The sequence below is a fragment of the Alosa alosa genome, chromosome 3 (genome assembly GCF_017589495.1).
Source record: "Alosa alosa isolate M-15738 ecotype Scorff River chromosome 3, AALO_Geno_1.1, whole genome shotgun sequence".
Classification (NCBI taxonomy): domain Eukaryota; kingdom Metazoa; phylum Chordata; class Actinopteri; order Clupeiformes; family Clupeidae; genus Alosa; species Alosa alosa.
The window spans coordinates 13,580,144-13,599,356 of record NC_063191.1 but is presented as its reverse complement, the minus strand read 5'-3'; the positions used below and the strand labels follow the sequence as shown (position 1 = coordinate 13,599,356).

The 19,213-nt window shown below is 45.6% G+C and overlaps 1 protein-coding gene across 3 annotated transcripts in view; it reads left to right on the top strand.

Annotated features, from left to right (window-relative positions):
- Positions 1–19,213, top strand: part of dachd (dachshund d) — a 116,654-nt gene that overhangs the window by 37,335 nt on the left and 60,106 nt on the right. For all 3 annotated transcript variants that reach the window (XM_048239710.1, XM_048239712.1, XM_048239711.1), the window contains exon 2: positions 19,071–19,189. In XM_048239710.1, coding sequence (XP_048095667.1) covers positions 19,071–19,189 — 119 coding nt within the window. The remainder of the gene's footprint in view (positions 1–19,070; positions 19,190–19,213) is intronic.

Genomic DNA, 19,213 nt, shown 5'->3' with positions numbered 1-19,213 from the left:
TCTCTCTCTCTCTCTCTCTGTCTCTTTGTCTTTTTTTTTTTTTTAACCACAATTTGCTCGGTGTTTGACACTATGAGTATGGAGTGTTGAATAAAACAGCCAGGCAACTGATGCTTCTCTCTCTCTCATCTCGTTCTGTGTGTTGGCCGTTGTGGGACACAAAGGGGCATTTGTGTCATTTTAAGTCCCCTCTTCAGAATGAAGAGAAAAGAAAGAAAAAAACATTCACATTTTTTGCACTCTTCTCTCACACACAACAACTTTGTAACCAAAGTGGTCTCCTCTTTCTCTTTCACTTGGAGCACAAAGCCTCCAGCACTCATCTACCTCTCATCAACAGTCTTTTGTCTCTTTTCTCTCTCTCTCTCTCTCTTTTTTTCTCTCTTTCTCTCTTTTTGTGGGTGGTAAATAGAACTCGTCGCACGGCGGGCTCCTTCACACACCAGATGACACTTCACAGGCCCACCCCAACTGTTTATTTGAAAATGTAATGAAATATTTACTCTCGATTGCAGGAAGGATTAGCACTGGTAATTGACTGCAGCAGCTCTGAGTCTCCCTGTAGTGTCTGTGTGTGTGTGTGTGTGTGTGTGTGTGTGTGTGTGTGTGTGTGTGTGTGTGTGTGTGTGTGTGTGTGTGTTTGTGTGTGTGTGAGAGAGAGACAGACAGATAGAGAATGTGTGTGTGAGAGAGACAGATAGAGAATATATGTCTGTCTGTGTGTGTGTGTGTGTGTGTGTGTGTGTGTGTGTGTGTGTGTGTGTGTGTGAGAGAGAGAGGCCCCCCCTCTTGTTTGAATGCTGATCTCTCTGCACAATGGCTCTGTTAGTGAGGCTGAGTTTCGGCCTGTCACTCTCTCTCCCCTCTGCATGTTGCTTTTTCTTTGGGGAGATAAGTGGGCCCTAATGCTGAACAAATAGTGGAAATCAGAAGCCACTGAGAATCATTCGCCTCTCGTTTTCCCATGGCACCCAAATAGACGCCCGGTCACACGGACAGAGAATGAGAGAGAGAGAGAGAGAGAGAGAGAGAGAGAGGGAATAAGAGAGCGGGATAAAGAGAGATAGAGAGAGAGGGTGGGGGGGAGAGCTCCTCTTCAACAGCAAAACAATTTTGTCACTGCAAGCAAATCCAATTGAAAAAGTCCCCCTGGCTGGCGCGGGGCTGGAGTTGTCGGATCAGGTCGGCGGCGGTGAAAGGCTCCAGCGCGGGGCTAAATTGGCATCAGGTGTGGCCTCGGCTTGCCCGCTTGATAGGCTCCCACATTGTGCGGGCGAGACGTTTTTGGCCATTCCCAAATATAATGGGAGAAATACATGCAAATGAGAGAGAATGGGCTCCAATGTATTTAAATGCAGATTGAAAGGGGGAAAAAGGGGGGATGAGGGGGAGGATGGATGGATGGAAGAGGAGGGGAAGTGGGAGGAAGAGAGTGGGGGGTACTGCGTCCTGCCTGATAACAAGTTGCTTTGGGAGAAGGGCCACATTGTGCAGGATCATCCCACTAACCCCCGCTGCCTTCCTCCTCTCATCCTCACATTAGGTCTTCTCTCTCTCCCCCTCTCTCTCTGCTTCTTTCTTTCAACCCTCTCTCTCCCCCTCTCTCTCAGCCTCTCTCTTTCAACCCTCTCTCTCTCTTTCACTTACTCTCTCTCTCACACACACTCTCTGTTTCACACTCTTTCTGTCACTTGTATCTCATAAGGGCCCATTGTTCAATAGGTAAACTCTCTCTCTAAACTATTTGCATTGCTCATTTATTTGAATTTCAGAGATTTTCCCCCCTCTCTCTCTCTCTTTCTCTCTCTCTCTCTCTCACATTCTCTCCCATTTGTATCCAACCCCTTTGGCAATCCAGTAAAAAATGGTTAATTGCAAAGGGGGGACAGGGGGCCAAAGGCAGAGCGAGCGAGGAGCACCATCATTAATGATAAAGCCGCCGTTGTCCATAAGCTCATTATAAAAAAAAAGAAGAGAGCGAAAAAAACCTGCTCAGTACAGCAACAGCATGAGTTTCACAAACAAGTCTGTGGCCCTGCGAAGGCCAGTCTCCTGCCTGTGGCAGTGCGCTCTCTGCAAACATCCCCTTCCTTATTTCAAGCTCTTGTTACGGAGCCTTAGAAACACTGAATTAAGGTTATTACAGATGCCTGGAAAGCATTTACTGCAGGGACGGAAACGCCGAGATTGGTAAAGTTCGGAAAGGGCCATGTAATTATTTGTTTTGATAAGCCTGGGCCTGAATCTGATTTGAAAGGTTTTTTTTTTTTGTTTGTGTTTTTACTTGTTGTGTTTTTACTTGTTTTTTTTTTTTTATAAGAGAACTTGTTTGATCTTAATGCTTCAGTGTTCCATGTTTTAAAAGCTCTTCTGTCAGAAAACTTCAATGACCGTCCTTGTTTCAGATAAGTAGCCTACTTTTCCTCCAACTTTTTAGACATGTTTCTAAAACCACAAGCTTAGTATTCTAGAAAAATAACACCCCTCTCTCCCACCCCCCCCCCCCCTCCCAAACACAATTTACATACAATTAATTTTTGTTAATTAGACCGGCTGACTTCTGCATCTTGCCTGTCATAATCGTCATGATATTTAAATCAGGCCGCCTGTGTTTCTGTGCGATTAAGGCCTGATAAGGAGAGACGCTCCTGCGTGTGATTCCCCCCCCTGCTTCCCTCTTCCTGTTCCCTTCAACTCGGGGACATTATTAATCAAACACGAAGCAGCAGTGGCAGCCGCGGAGCAGGGGACCAGACTGTCCTACTGCTCACTGCCGCCGTGTCTCTGCCTGTTAGAGATGGCAGGAGAAAGAGAACGAGAGAGAGAGAGAGAGAGAGAGAGAGAGAGAGAGAGGCGGGAGGAGGGAGAAAGAGGAGAAAGAGAGAGAGATACTGGAGAGATAGGAAACGAGAGAGACAGAGGGAGGCGGGAGAGGAGAGAGAGACGAGGGAGAGGGAGAAAGAGAGAGATACTGGAGAGAGGGAAATGAGAGAGACAGAGGGAGGCGGGTGAGGAGAGAGAGAGAGATTGAGAGAGATAGTGGTGTGATGGCAGAGAGAGATAGAGACACTCAACTAGACAGAAAGGGATAGAGAGAGAGAGACATTTAGAAAGGGAGGGAGAGAGACATTTAGAAAGAATGAGAAAGCAAGCAAGAGAAAGAGAGGTTAAAAAAGCTTAAGCAAGCAGGAAAGGGAAAGAGAGAGAAAAAAGTGCGAGCGGGTGAAGGAGAGAGAGAGAGAGAGAGAGAGAGAGAGGGGAAACAGGGAGAGGTGAGGGCAGAGATGAGCCCTGTGTCCAGAAGGTTCCGGAGTCCCCATGATTAATGTGAGAGATAATGCGGAGGGGAAATGAGTAAACACTCCCGCGCTTTGTGCTTCAACGGCTCCATGACAAGGGCAGAGCAAGGTGAGAATTTAACAGGCCCCTGCATACAGCCCCCGCGCAAGAACGGAGGGAGGAGGGAAAACAAGAAGAAAAAAAAGTAGAATGAAAGAAAAGTAGAAAAAAGAAAGCAATGGGAGTGTGTGTGAGAGAAGAAGAGGGATAGAGAAGTAGAGAGAAGAGGAAAGAGAGAACTCAAAGGAGGAGTGAAGCATGACATACCCCCACTGAGAGAGAGAGAGAGAGAGAGAGAGAGAGAGAGAGAGAGAGAGAGAGAGAGAAATGACAGAAAGAGACAGCGCGAGTGGGAGTGGGCAGACTTCTAATAAAGTGGGCTGACAAAAAAGTGGACGTTTTTCAGGAGAGGAATAATTAAAAACGCTCAAGGGACTGCAGTTTTAATTTCACATGTACAGGGCTAAAGATTTCATTTAAAGACGCACCGAGAAGGGAGGAGGTTAATAAGATGAACAAAAGCGTGGAAAAGTGAGAATGTACACTGTAAGGAAAAGCTTGTTGGACTTTCACCCGACACGTTTTTAATTATCTATCTCTCACTGTCCCGCACAAAGACGGAAAGAGGAGAGGAGAAGATGAACTGATTAACAGTATTGGTGACCAATTACTCGGCCTTGAACAGACCTAACGACCTTGTTTAACATTAAACGTTGTCTCTGAAAACAACCGGCAGCAAAGTCTTACATTTGACGGTGCTGCTTTCACTTTGACAATGGTTTTTAGCTTCGCCGTGGTTATCCACTGGGAGACTATACACGGCGGAGCAAACTGGAGATAAAGCGCTGACCCTAGTCTTTCAGAAGCATCCTGAGCTCAACTCAACATGAATGTATTCACTACTTGCTGCTAAAATATTGGGTGAGGGGTGGTGTCTAGCTGTGCGAATGTGTTAATTCCGAATGAGTAATTCACACACAAATAGCCCTTCGGTCGGAGAATATTAATTGCGGAATGATGGAAAGGATTTGAGGGATTCAACCGAGAAATCCTGGCCCTGGCGGAGTTTGTTCAGAAATGTTAAACAGTCCTTTAATTGAAAAGGACGAACTGCTTGACTGTCTGGTTGACTGATCAAGTCCCAGTTGTAGGACACTACCAGAGCTTTGATAGGATTTGGAGTTGGCTTCCCACACTGAGTGCAGAGTGGCACAAGTCACTTTGTCTTACCTAAACCACCACCGCTGCTATTAGCTAGACACATCTATCTCGACACACATTTCACAATTTTTTCTTTTTTCTTTGTTTTCCCCCCTCTTTACTTTTCTTTTCCTTCTTCTCCTCCAACCATTCCCGACCCCTCGTGTCGGCACCCTCCATCGACATCATTACTGCTGTCAGTCCAAAGCATGGGAATGATCATGGCCTTCCAATCCCAAAATCTTACCCCCCCCCTATCAGCCCTGGTTCCCCCTCCCCTTTCCCATCTTGTCAAGGCACCGAACTCTGGGGTGTGACACTCCGGTATTATATGTTTATCAGCCGCTAATGAAACACTGACAACTCCGCCGCACATGGGATCCTATGTTCCATTAATAGCATTTAACGAACCTTGAGCTCTCACAATGGTGCGAGCCTATTGCAGGTGACAGCTGAGGGGCCCAGCCTGGACCTCCCCTGGAGAGTGAAGATATTATGCATTATGAACATTTGCAGGGGCTTTTCTCTCCTCCAGACCATCTCTCTCGGCTGAGGGGGTTTATGAAACAGATTTTTTTGTTCCGAGCGGTGGGGATGGCAGTAGGGGTGGGGTGGGGGAAGGGTGGAGGTTGTGCTCTTTTCTTAAGGGAGGCTGAGATAGGCATGCTTTTAGGGGTTCAGTTTGTCCCATGTCTTTCATCTCACTGTTGAAATGTTCACACATTAGTGGATGTCAGTTAAGTGCTTGTGACGGTTTGTTATTTATCGGAGTTTGTACTCCCAGAAGCACTTGGTCTTTGCTCATAACAATCCCAAGATGTCTGTCTCCACACGGTTACATTAACAACACGTTAGTCCATTTCTGTTGACGTTGGGTGGTGCTCCGACATCTGGAGGAAAGTACTAGTCCAAAAGTACTTAGTTTCTGTTCATAATAATCCTAAAATGTCCACTTTCTCACATCACTGCACAGCAATGTGACTTTGCTGTTTACTGTAAGATCAGAACTTTCCCAATAATATATCCACAAATAGATCAGACTGCGTAGCCCACCCAGAGAAGTACAATTCCCATGTCGCACTTAGTCTGAGATTTGGAAGTATTTATAGAGAAGGCAGCTCCACTGTAACCCTTACCCAACCCCCAAAGGCGCGCACACACACACACACACACACACACACATGCTTTTCTCTCACACACTCTCACACATACAGTACATGCACATGCAGGCACTTATCTTATAACATACTGTCATACATATACTCATAGACATGGAAGTATGCAGGCACACACACACACACACACACACACACACACACACACACACACATACACACTTACATAGTCAGCTTTATAAAATGACAATCATGTGATCCATACACGCACTAATACACACACAAAAATAGCTATAGAAGTTCCAGAGCATGTAGACACATACTTGAATATGACAAGTGCACACACACACACACACACACACACACACACACACACACAGTCAGACACGTCCGCCCATGTGACTTTTGCCTGTAGAACTGATGACCATTTTTAACATCTGTAAGACCAGTGGAGAAACCAAATGAATATATGAGTAGCACTTGGGTGAGAGATTTCATTAACTCTACAGGCAGAAGGACCTTGGCAATCACCACGTTGGATCAACTGGTGTGTGGTGTCAGGGACGACTTCAGTAATTATGGAGGGGGTATCTGTTTACAAGTGGTTGGAGTGTCCTCTCCTCGCTCATCGCCTCAGGCTGTCCCAGAGTCAGTGGAGGCAGAGGCTTTTCACTTTGAGTTTCTCCGGCATCTGCGCCTGGTACAGTCACTTAGCGCTGCTCTTAAAAGCAGGCCTGCCCGGTCCCCGAGGAGGATCATTATCTCTTATTAGCAGCGCGGCGCGCGTCTGCCATTGAACACTTTTGGGGGCTTCCTCATAAATAATTGGGGGTTGTAACACGGCCGCGACACAAGTCCCTCGTCGGCCCGGCCCCCGTTGAGACCCCAGACGATCTTGTGTCGTACAAGATGTTTTTAAAGTCTTGTGCGACGGGCGTCCCGAGTTGTGTTAATGTTAAAGCATGCGCTGTCGTGCGCTCTCTCCGCTTCGTGTTGCTCTGCTCTGCTGCTCTCAGCCCGGTTCGACTCAAACTCTCCTCTCGCCTCGTTGCGGCGCGCGGTGGGAGTGGTGTGATTAGTTTCCAGCGTCCAGCCGAGTGTGTAAAGCATTTCGGACGTGTGTGAAATATAGCTGTATTCCAAGTCGAGCTCTCAGGAAGAAGTCGGAGAGTGGTGGTGGTGGGGGGGGGCGGTGTACCTCATCTGTAATACAGTGTGTAGACTAATATGTGCTCATTTTTTTTTTCTGATATTGCAGTGAGATATTGATCGGGTAAAATTGTACCATATTGGAGCTGTCTGTTGTGATATTCATCATTCTGTCACGTCCTCCCCTCCAACTCCTCGACCGCCATCCCAACCAAGTGCACACACACACACACACACACACACACACACACACACACACACACTAGGAGAGAGCTGACGAGTTATTAGAAGCAGGGGCTCCTGGAGGTTGAAGGGTTTAGTCTGCGGAATGTTGCAAACAATTCATCATAGGAGGAGCCAGAGAGAGAGAGAGAGAGAGAGAGAGAGAGAGAGAGAGAGAGAGAGAGAGAGAGAGGATAAGACACCCTACAGGTGATACCCCAGTTTAAGATTTATGTCGGCCCCAGCCTTACATTAAGAATTATAACGTCAAAGTGGCGCGAACAGTGCGAGGCTCATACAGCGTTTTGCTGAGTCGAGTCTTTCGCTTCTGTGGTCGAGACTAAATGGACTTTTTCTATCTCCTCCACCACCACCACCACCACCCGCTCACCCCCCTCACAACTCTCAGGGTCTTCATGAAGCTTTTAAATGGAACATACAGCTTCCAGGAATGAACCGCTGATTTACTCAGTGTGGTGCTGTGAGGAGACTGGACTCGGGTCAGGGACCTGATAAAGCTTGTCTGAAGTAATTGTCAGTCAGGGGCCCCGGTTTAGATGTTTTTCTCCATCAGGCCTGCTCGTTTCTCATCTCTCTCTCTCTTTCCGCAAAGTGCTTTGGCACCTGGTGCCAATCAGTGAGCAGGAATGAAAGCAAACTTGTACGTGCCACATTCAATTTGCCCTCAGCCACCCCCCCCCTCCCAAAAAAAACCTCCACCCTAGCCCTTCAACCCCTACTTTGTCGGGGTGGAGTTGCCTTTTCCCAAAACTGCCTTTGGAGTTCCTGTTTTTTTTTTTCGTTTCTTTTCTCTTTCCTCCTCCTCCTCCTCCACCCCCCCCACACACACACACACACCCCCCCCCCTCTGTGTGAACACAGTTAGAGATTCCTCCGGAAAAAAGGATCACAGAGACGCACGCAGACACACAGATCTGGCACCGCGTGCTCGGCTCTGCTGAGGAAGACGCGCTTTGATTCCTCTTTATTGTCTACAAATGCACGGCTGGGAAACAAGAGGGGGGTGGGGGGGTGTAGGAGATGAGGCACGACGGGGGTGATGGTGGTGGTGGTGGGGACGAGGTTGCTCTATCAGAGGCAGCCTTGTTTAGGAAAGAGGTGGGACGTGTGACGTCCGTACAGTAAACAGCATTTAAAAGCGCAGCTGGCTGAGTGGACCGGGGGGGGGGGGGCTTGGGGACTGGCTGGGGCAGATGACGGGGAGTTGCATAAACAGCATCTGAATATGCAAACACACTTCTGCTCCGCCAAGGACCCCGGGGACCAGGGGCCCGACACTTGTCCTGACTCAAGGGCCCAGACAAAGGCAAAAAGATGGAGGAGAAATGGGATCTCTCTATGCACAGAGAAACAAGACCAATCTCTCTCTCTCTCTCTCTCCCTCTCTCTCTCTCTCTGTCTCACTGCCTCACTCTTTCCACTCAATTCAAGAGGCTTTATTGGCATGGGTGGGTGTAGTGTGCGGAGTGTTGCCAAAGCAAGAATTCTCATAGATAATTTAATGTAATCTCTTTCTCTCGCTTTTTCTGGGTCTTGATTGGTGATGGATTGACCAACTGTTACCAAAGGGGTTTGAAATAGAATGATTTCATTCTTGTAATTCCCCCCTTTTTCTGGACCTTTGTAATGGTTAATTAAAAGGTTGTTATGAAGTCAAAAGTCTCTCTTTCTTTCTCTCTCTTTCTCTCTCTCTCTGCATTCTGTTCTTCAATCATATAAACATCTCCTTTCCTCTCCCACCAAAGATCATTACTGCTCTCCCTGGCATATTTACATTTCATTAATTATTAAGAAAGTCAGAAACGAGAATAAACAGTAGATATTTTTTGTTTAATGTTTCACACAGGATTTCGATCCTCAGTCCAATTAATGTTAATCATTAAAGACTTCCTGTTTAGTTTCCACATTAAGAATGTTTGTCTCCAAGAGGATATGCCTGTCTCCCTGCCCTCTCTCTCTCTCCCTCCCTCTCTCCTTCTCCCTCTCTCTCTCTCTCTCTCTCTCTCTGTCTCTCTTTCTCTCTCTGTTAGTCAGTCTAGGGTATGATCATGTTATGATTACATCATTGCCCTTTATAGCTGTAACCATTTAGAGCTGGCTGTAATCACATCCAACAGGCTAGATTTCATAGATAGCATACTAGCTCTTTGCCTACGCTCCCTCCCTGTGTCTATGAAACAGTTGTCTAAAAATGTTTTTGGACATTAATGAGTGAATGTTATGTGAGTGCACTTTATCTCAGTTTGCGTGTGCGTGTGTGTGTGTCTGTGTGTGTGTAAGTAAGGGCTTGTAACTAATGCATAATGGATGTGTACATTATGGCAGTACTTTTGTGTGTAAGTGTGTTTGTATGTATGTGTTTACATGCATGTTTGGAAACATGTTTAAGCCCTACAATATGCAGTAAAATCGTGTTTCCAATGCATTACATTTGTGCGTGCGTGCGTGCTTGCGTGCGTGTGTTTGTGCGTGTGTTTGTGTGTGTGTGTGTGTGTTTGTGTGTGTGTGTGTATGTGTGTGTTTGTGTGTGTGTTTTTGTGTGAGTCTTGAGGTGTGAGGTAGACACTGAGAGGGACTTATTGTATGGAAGTGAATATATGTTTGTGTGTGTGTGTGTTGTGTGAGATAGATCGAGATAGATTGAGAGAGAGAGAGAAAGAAAGAGAGAGAGGGTGGAAGGGAGGGTGGGGGAGATAGGCAGTGTCCACTGCAGTGAAATGTGCTTGGCTGTATTGTAATGGTAAACAGGTATTGATTTGGAGATCATTTCTCATTCACTCCCAGGCCTTAGTCTCGCCTCACATTGTTTGGACCACTCTAATTGTCGGCCGCTTTTAATATTAAAAGCACATTAAAGTCTTAACTATTGGCTCTATCTGAAGTTACTTTCAACGACAATTTCATAAAACAATGGGGAGGATTAATAAACTCCGGCTTTATTTCTGTTATCCGCTGCTTGTTCTATGGGGAACCAATTAAATACCCTTCAGGATGACTTTCATTTTATTGCTGTGCGGAGTGTTCCTCTGCCAGAACTCAGGATTAATTGGGAATTAATCTGGGCACCAGAACAAGTTTGCCTTTGTCTAGTTTGTAAGACGTTCAGCGCTCAACACCGAGGTTAGTCCAACCTGTTTTGTTGTGCCCCTTCCCCCCCCCCCCCATCTCAACCCCCCTCCTCTGGTCCTCCCAAAAGGAGTAACACCTACGGATCCTGGGTTCTCTCATGCTGAAAATAAGAGCCATTAAAAGCAAGAGAAGTCGAGGGTGATTTCTCTCTCTCTCTCCCTCTCTTTCCCTCCCTGTTTTTAAGGACTTTTTTTCCAAAGCTTTATTAGCCATGCATATTAATGACTCAATTAATTCTATTCATCCTCGCAAGTCGTCTGTTTGTTTTTCCTGACCTTTTATCTTGGAAGCATTCACGCTCGACTTGCTTTAAGCACTCACTTTCACACTGGGTCTCCCATTGCGGAGGCACCAGAAAAGTGAGCTCTGTTGGCCCTTAATGTGCTCAGCAGTGGCAGTGGGGACAGTGGCGGTGGTGGTGGTGTTGGTGGTGATGGTGGTGATATTGGTGGTGATGGTGGTGGTGATGGTGGTGATGGTGGTGCTGGTGCTGGTGCTGGTGGTGATAGTGTTGGGGGTGGTGATGGTGGTGGTGATATTGGTGGTGATGGTGGTGGTGATGGTGGTGATGGTGGTGCTGGTGCTGGTGGTGGTGGTGATAGTGTTGGGGGTGGTGGTGGTGATGGTGTGGTGGTGATGGTGGTGGTGGTGGTGGTGGTGATGGTGGTGATGGTGGTGCTGGTGCTGGTGGTGGTGGTGGTGATAGTGTTGGGTGGTGATGGTGGTTGATGGTGGTGGTGGTGGTGGTGGTGATGGTGGTGGTGCTGGTGGTGGTGGTGGTGGTGGTGGTGATGGTGGTGGTGGTGGTGGTGGTGGTGGTGGTGATGGTGGTGATGGTGGCTGGTGCTGGTGGTGGTGGTGATGGTGGTGGTGGTGGTGATGGTGGTGATGGTGGTGGGTGGTGGTGGTGGTGGTGGTGGTGGTGGTGGTGGTGGTGGTGGTGGTGGTGGTGGTGGTGATGGTGGTGGTGCTGGTGGTGCTGGTGGTGCTGGTGGTTCAGGTGTGTGAGGCATGGGCTGAGAGAGAGAGAGAGAGAGAGTGTGTGTATGTGAGTCTGACAGTACTCCAAATACAATCACTCACTCATACGCTTTTAACACTCACGTTCGCATCTCTTGTCATTTTCTCTGCATCCTCTCCTGACTATTAGTTCCATTTAGGAATATTCCGGTAAACAGACTGGTGGTATGTGTGTAGCTGGAAAAGGGAGAGAGAGAGAAAAAAACAAAAACAAGACGGACTGAGAAAGACGCTCTCGTCGGTGGATAAGTCGAACCCTCGCTACGTGCATGTCTATCTCACTGCTTCCCCCGAGTTAGCCGAGAGGACAGGGGAAATAATTGAAAAGTGCAGCTGGACTGTGTACAATCTTGTAAGGGGGATGCCTCGAAAATGAGATTAATCAGACGCGGACGCTCGCAAGGAAAGTTTTTGTGTGAATGCCTGACACTCCTCTTCTTCTTTCTCTCTCTCTCTCTCTCTCTCTCTCTCTCTGTCTCTGTCTCTCCCTTCATTTCAACCGCTGGCAGGGAGGCCGTCTGCTCCCAGGGTAAATGTGCTGCTTTCATACTTGAGTAATTGATGAATTGTATGCAATATGCAAATGAGAATCCATAAATCTTATGAATGACAGCTTAATTTATGTGAGCCTTAATGAATGCAGGATTAGATTTTAATTAAATATCCTCAAAGGCACCCTGACTAGTAAGTTTTTAAAGCCGTGTTTTGAAGACTTGTTTCATATGCATTGCAGTCCATGAAAAAAAAGAACGAGAGGAGGAGGGGGAGAGATCAGTGAAAGCAGTTAGATGAGAATGTCTTCACACTTTTACAGATAAGACCTGTTCTGTTTTACTAACCAAAGGGACTGCAATTAATAAATATTGGATGAAATCATATCTGAGGATCTTTTTTTTTTCAACTTTCCTGGAACTGTTCATTTTAGCACATTTGATTAAGTGCATTTACTTCTAGCCCTATCTGATTCATAACATTTTGTACAGTATCTTTTTAATTAAGGGAATCGTCCATTAGGCATGGAAAAGTCAACCAATTAGGCATTCTTCATCAATTCCCCTGATGTACTGACTCCTCTTCTCTCATTACTACCCACCATAATAGAACTGATGCAAAAAAAATTTGGGCTTCACAATTACCGAACGAACGCAATTATGAAATCAGTTTTGGCTATTAATGATGCATTGAAATAATCAGCAGTTTATCTTATTTTTAGATCTTTTTGGGGGGAGAAACATCTTCCTCTATTAGAGCGAGCATGCATACTGAAGCAGAAAACTATTGTGCAATCTACTGTACTAGTGATCCATCGTTCTCCACTTTTTTTTTTTGCAATATGGGTATTACACTCAAAGAAATGACTAGGTCATTTTATTTCTGTAGCAATCCGGGCCCATATTCAAATATTATGTAAAAACCCAAGGGTTCTATGCCAGAACCTGCAGTGACCTCCTCTTCATTTGAAGTGGTTCCACAGTGTTTTTTTTTTTTGTCCCTGTGGCATGATGGACAACGCCATGTAAATACCACTGGAGGAAGGAACATGGTTGGGCAGTGGCCGGATTCCTCTGCCGCCCAGCAATCTGATGGCCTGGCCCCAAAGGTTCCTCTAATCACCCGGCGCCCGCAGAACAAAGGGAAAGGAACAGGAAGGCCACTTTTATAACCGGCCCCCTCTCACTCCTCTCGCTCTCCATATCTGTGACTGTTCTACACGCCTCACAGGAGACAGCAGGAGGAACATGGAGCTGTTTACTGTAAAAAAATGTGATCATGATGTGATCAGGCAGGACTGGACAATACCTGTGTCTCCCCCTGTTTGCGTAATGACAGAAGCACAAGTCTTATCACATGTGGTTGAGAAGTTTTAGTTGCTGCCTCGCTATGACTGCGGCTACAGCTGTTGTTGGCCAATAAAAACTGTAAAACCAATAGTGTTTGTCTTAGCTTCCTCCTCTGGTTCTTTTCTTCCTCTGTCATGATGTGTGAGTGCTTGCACATAATCCATCCATCTGTATCTGATAAGGCTGGCGAAGCTGCCTGTTCGAGGGGGGACTATGTGACAGGTGCGCGCGAGGGAAACTGATTGAGATAAACCAACAGAAGCTCAATGCAAATAAAGCTGCAGATAAAACAAGAGAAAAGATCAGAGAGAGGAGGATTGATGAACACTGCTAGGACAGGAATAATAGCCTGCCACATATCAACTGTTGACCCCATTTTTTGGAATCCTTTCATTAACTCACAGGTGCTTGTGTGTGTGTGTGTGTGTGTGTGTGTGTGTGTGTGTGTGTGTGTGTGTATGTATGTGCGTGCGTGCGTGCGTGCGTGCGTGCGTGTGTGTGTGTGTGTGTGTGTTTGTTACTCTATGCCTGTTTGTGGACTAGTGTGTGTCAAGACATGGAGGTGTAATCACACAGTATTGCGCCTGGCAGTGAATAGTTAATTGTAGCCAACTGCAGCCTGCACATGGTGCATCCTTGAGCACAGCTGATATTAAATGGCTTGCGACATGATATCATTATATGCAGATGTTACGATGATGGATGACATGTCAATGCAATCCTCAATAACAATACTTCAATGGGTAAAAAAGGCTAATTGTCACCTGCTATCTGAGTGCCTACTTAAGCCATACCATTAGCAATTAGTAGCATGATGTTAAGCATCGAGATGCGATTGATGATTATTGCGCTTTTGCTTTTAGTTGGAGTGTGTTTTTCTTTACCAATAACAAGCCCTATCTTATCTTCCCTGTTTGTGAGTTATTTGAATGATGAGTTGCCCTGTTTGTTCACTCAGACAAGAATAGCTACTCCTGGGATTTTCTGCCGTTGGACTGCGCTGCATACGAAATTTTGCAGCCACAGCGGAAGTTAAAAAAAATAAGGGCCGGAGCCGAATATAGTTTGTTATTTGGGTAGAGGTGCCTTGCCTTTGTGTTATCAATGAGACCTTGTTTTCTCTGCTGGTCACCACCTTGGCAAACTAATCAATGAGGCATGCAGTGCTATCACTGTAAAAAGAAATGAAAAATAAACCTGCGATAATCCCACTGTTAAAAGGTTATTCTGAGCGATAAAAGCTATTTTGTTAATTTATTTACTCTCTGCTACAGGGAGATAAAGAAATGGAACAATTAGGGAATTCTAGGTGAGAGATTTTAAAAGGGCAATGACATTGGGTTAATATTTTATAAGGTCTGATTGGCGGCGCTGTGTGTGTGAGAGAGGCTGTATTTGCCCAGGTGGAGAGAGAGAGGGAGAGAGATGGAGGGAGAGAGGGAGAGAGGTAGAGGTGAGTCTGAGTGAGTGATTTATCTGCTTGTTTGGGTAAACCACAAATAAATGGAATAAATATCTTCATCTTTACCTTTTTGCCGCCTCAAACAAACGTCGGAGGCAAAAGGTTAATTGCCCCATTTCGGTGAAATCAAACTGTGGTGTTATTTTATTTACAAGAGAGAGAAAAAACAGCCTTCTCTCTCTCTCTCTCTCTCTCTCTCTCTCTCTCTCTCTCTCTCTCTCTCTCTCTCTCTCGGAAGCCTCGACAGGGAAGACCATTTAGCCTGAAGATGTCAAAAGGTTGCTGTTGGAGGCAAATAGAGAGGCTGGTCTCATGTGGAGTTGCAGGGTTTAAAAGGTGCAGAGTGTTCCACTCGTACACACTCTTCTCCTTGTATGTGTACATGTCTTTGTGTACGTCATATCTTTAGGTTTAACCTAAACATCCCCCCCTCAGAGGTGGAGATCTCGAGTGTAATCTGATAAGAAGGAATACAAATGTATTTACATTTGGCCATATCCTTCATTGTCCCCTTCCTGGAAAAAGAAGGTGAGAACGAGAGTGCAATAATTGCTCTGAAACAGCATTGTTGCCCTGAAATTGGAACTGTATGCCTCGTATTGTGAGCCCCTAACCTGATTATTTTTGCAGCGTCGTGTGTTGGGTGGTATCGAGTTCCAGTGTTACTCCTGGGTCAACATGGAACAGGTCCATTAAAGGAAGTGAGGTTCAGGGAAAGTTCAGGTCTATTTTCTTTTCACCATGGTTGCAAAACAAAAGCGGCAGAATTCCTACGATTTTGTGACATATTTGCCTTTGCTGAGCCCAGGGCTAGCGGGGTCTATTATGTTTGCTAAATTGAAGCCAGGAATATAAGAGCAGTGATTATCTGTAATGTAAATAGAGTAAGGGGAATGACATCTGCTGATTCTTCTCCACTGGTTTTGTTTGAAACCAGAGAGTCATTTGCTTTTGCAAGTGCAGAACATAATGCTCATCTGTCTCCTAGCTGTTTCCCACATAGGCCTCCTCTGCAAGTAGAAACACATTGTTTGTCTCTTAAAAGTGCGTTTGGGTGTGCAGTGCCAAACTTTCTGGTTAGTGATTTTTTTTTTGTCCTTAAACATGTAAATCCTGTCAATGCTTTTGTGTTCGTATACATTTTCACACAGTTCATGTATACAAGCACACACCACCACCCATATAACCCTAAACAGACATTTTTTAAAGATTGTGGGTACAGATATAAACGATTACATCTCAGGCTCAGTTGTCTGTAAGTGCATTGCAAACCTATTTCTATGTATTGTTAGCTCATTTACCAGGCGTCAACCATTGTGAAATTGTTTCCCCCCCATTACCTAAAGTGTTCAGCTTTGTTTAAAGACACAAAAGACAACAGCAAATCGGAGAAATTCAAAGGTGCGTTATTGTGATGGAGGCTGGTTGGGTTAAATACTGGTGCTCAACAGACAGCGTGAAATCTCTCAACACGCCCTGTAGCTATCGTTTCAATATAATGGCCTACTTTTCATGGGACTTTCTGTGCCAGGCTATTTAAGGAATCTGCACGAGCAGCTTGACAAATCGCCGGGTTCTTTCGCTTCAGTCCAGGTTATGTTCCTCTTGCGCGGTCCGCTGACACCGGCCGCACTCTCTTTCGGATAACACCCCAGGACAAAACTGCTCCTGACTTGCTCGCCAGGCACCGATTTTCCCGTTCATGATCTCCGAGTCTCGCTGTGTTTAAAATAAGAACTTATTCGCTCAACTCGCAGAGAAATGTAGGCTAGACGTTTTGGACACATCAGTTCCAGTTATGGCGCGCCATTCACCTCCCTGTCTCTCTCTCTCTCTCTCTCTCCTCTCTCTCTCTTTCAAAAAAAAAGAATGGAAATGATAAAAGGAGAGGCTTGGTCAAAGGCGGCCACGTTTATTTGATTTCATATCAGCCTGGGCAATATCATGTCAGACATGTTTAGGCACAATGGGGGCCCCCTTTATTTGTTGAAATGCAGCACAATATGGTGTTCCTAGGCTGTACATTGAGAGATATACACTATTTGTCACCATGATGGTGCACACAGCCTTATATTCGACCTTCTATCATCTATATCATTATTAAACAACATTTAGTCAGATAAGGAAATCCCATTGTAATGCCTCGGCTAAACCATTCTATTTTATTCCCAAAGCCGTTGCTTGCCAGAGCCAAAGTTGATGTGACATTTCGGTCCATTTGAGTTTCACTGCCTTTAGTATTGTTCAGGAAAGAGGAAGGGAAAAAAAAAAACTTTTACCATCACATGCCCTCTATTGAGGTCTTTCATAAATAATTCAGCTGAGCACATTGAAAGTGATGACAGCAAAACTGTCTGCAATCTCCCTCATAAGATCAAAGAGGGTGTTTCTATAGAAATAGGAATTACATTTCAGGAGTCCTCTCTCTGTCGATGCTCTCTCATTTGAGCGCCTTTTCCCTCACATCTGAGTAGAGAGGGGACTGTGTTTTCTGTGAAGTGACAAAATCAGATAAGGCACTATATTAAAGTCAGATTCCATCCCAGCCTCTGAGAGAAAGAGGGGAGAGAGAGAGAGAGAGAGAGAGAGAGAGAAAGAGAGGAAGGTAGAGAAAGAGGGAGAGAGAGAAGTCAAAGTGGGGCTGCTTGCAGATATGTGTGTTGTTAGAATAGCGTCGTTTGGGTAAATAAGCCAACAGACCCAGGGAAAAAAAGGGAAATAAGAAGCCTGCTAAATGTCACACAAGAGTAGATACATCTGTTAGCGGGAGGCTAAGCAGAGCTAAGAAGTGCTGCAGAGCAGTTGAATGAATCAACTCATTCCAAACAAGACATATAACTGCAACCCACAGCTTTAGGCCTAACTGCTGTGCTGTATGAAGTCTGTGGATGGGCTAGTATGAAAAAAAAGAAATGTTTGTGTGTGTGTGTGTGTGTGTGTGTGTGTGTGTGTGTGTGTGTGTGTGTGTGTGTGTGTGTGTGTGTGTGTGTGTGTGTGTGTGTGTGTGTGTGTGTATGTGTGTGTGGGGGTAGGGTCGTTGACTGCATTAGCTCTGCTGTTTTAAGCAAACGGGGCAAAGAATTTCCGTTTCAATTTCATGCTTGTCAGAAAGTAAAACGTGATAAAATGCGTGGCGTTTCAGTTGAGGCGCGCTGTGTCTTTAAATGGGCAGAAATTATGTAGCGGACGGACCTCACTGGTATGTGTATGTGGGAGATAAGTGTTGCTTAAAAAGGCCTTGTGTTTCTAAAATAGTTTAGGAACGCTACAAACCCCCCCCCCACACACACACACACACACACACACACACACACACACACACACACACACACTTGTCTGCTACTTTGGCAGAGCGTGTCTCATCAAACCACAGGGCAAAAGCCTCACAGAGCACAAGATCCACATTCCTGTTTTTTATAATTAAACAAGTTGCTGTTTTAGGCTGGATTTTGTGATGAACATGTATTGATTTTGGGGGTCTGTTGCTACGGTAGGTGAAAAGCACCTTAAAATCCAACCTCAGGGGGCTTCCCCCCACACACACCCCACACACCCCCCCGCCTCCTCTCTCAGCCTCAGCTCACACACTCTCATTAATCATCCCATGATCTCGGCCACTCATTTGGAGTAATAAAAGTTTCCATCAGGAGAGCACAACAGGTCTGAATCACCCTGAACCACCAGAACCTTCCAGCAAAGTCTCACATTAAATCACGCCGAGCCCGAACATTTCTGTAGGCTGCCGTTGCCTTTTAATTTCCTGAAGAACCTTAAAATATCATTCATTACCAGAACTACACATATTTGGTTTTTAAAAGTCTCATAAATCAATTGTGGCCTGACTGTAATAATTATAACAAGTTAACATGTAATTTCCAGAGCCTGAGAAGCGGCGAGCTGGATTTTAGCATATGCAAACGAGGCAATTCAAATAGTGTGGGGATATTAATATGGTGGGACAGGTAACGAGGTACGGCCTATGAATTATGCATCAAAAAGTGGTTGATCTTCAATAAAGGAAATGAATTCAGCGTGTAATCTAATTAGTTATGGAAGTCTATTATGTAGAGCTACAGAAAGCAACTGTCCTTGAAAATAAATTTATTTACAGTACATGTTGGGTCTTTGGACTGGAATTGCATTGAGGAGTGGTGCGAATGTTAACACCAACTCTCCCCCCCTGTCCCCCCCCCTCCTATATATTTGTACCCCCATCATGCTCACCACTGCTATTCTCCTTCTCTCTCCTTTTTTTTTTTTGCATCCCTTGTTCTTTCTGTTTTCCTGTTTTTTTCTCTCTCTCTCCTATTTTCTTTTTTCCCCTCTTCCTTTATCTATTCCTACTCTCTTCCTCCTATGTCTCCATTTCCCTCTTGTGGCTCTCATCTTGTCTTTACTCCTCTCCTCCTCTTTATCACTTTCCCTCTCTACCCCTCCTGCATTCTATTACGGTCTCTGTCCATCCTTGTCCCCCTCCCTCCTCCTCTTTCTTCTCTCTCTCTCTCTCTCTCTCTCTCGCTTCTCTTTTTTTTTTTTTGTCTCCCCTCTCTCTGCCACTTCACATTGTTTTAGCTCAAGACCCGGGAGGCCCCCGAAGAGGACGACGCAGAGTGTTACATCGCCAGAGAACCCCCACATAATGCCACACACCGTCCCCGGCCTAATGTCTCCCGGAATGATTCCCCCCACAGGTAAGCAGCTTTAAACAGTGCTGC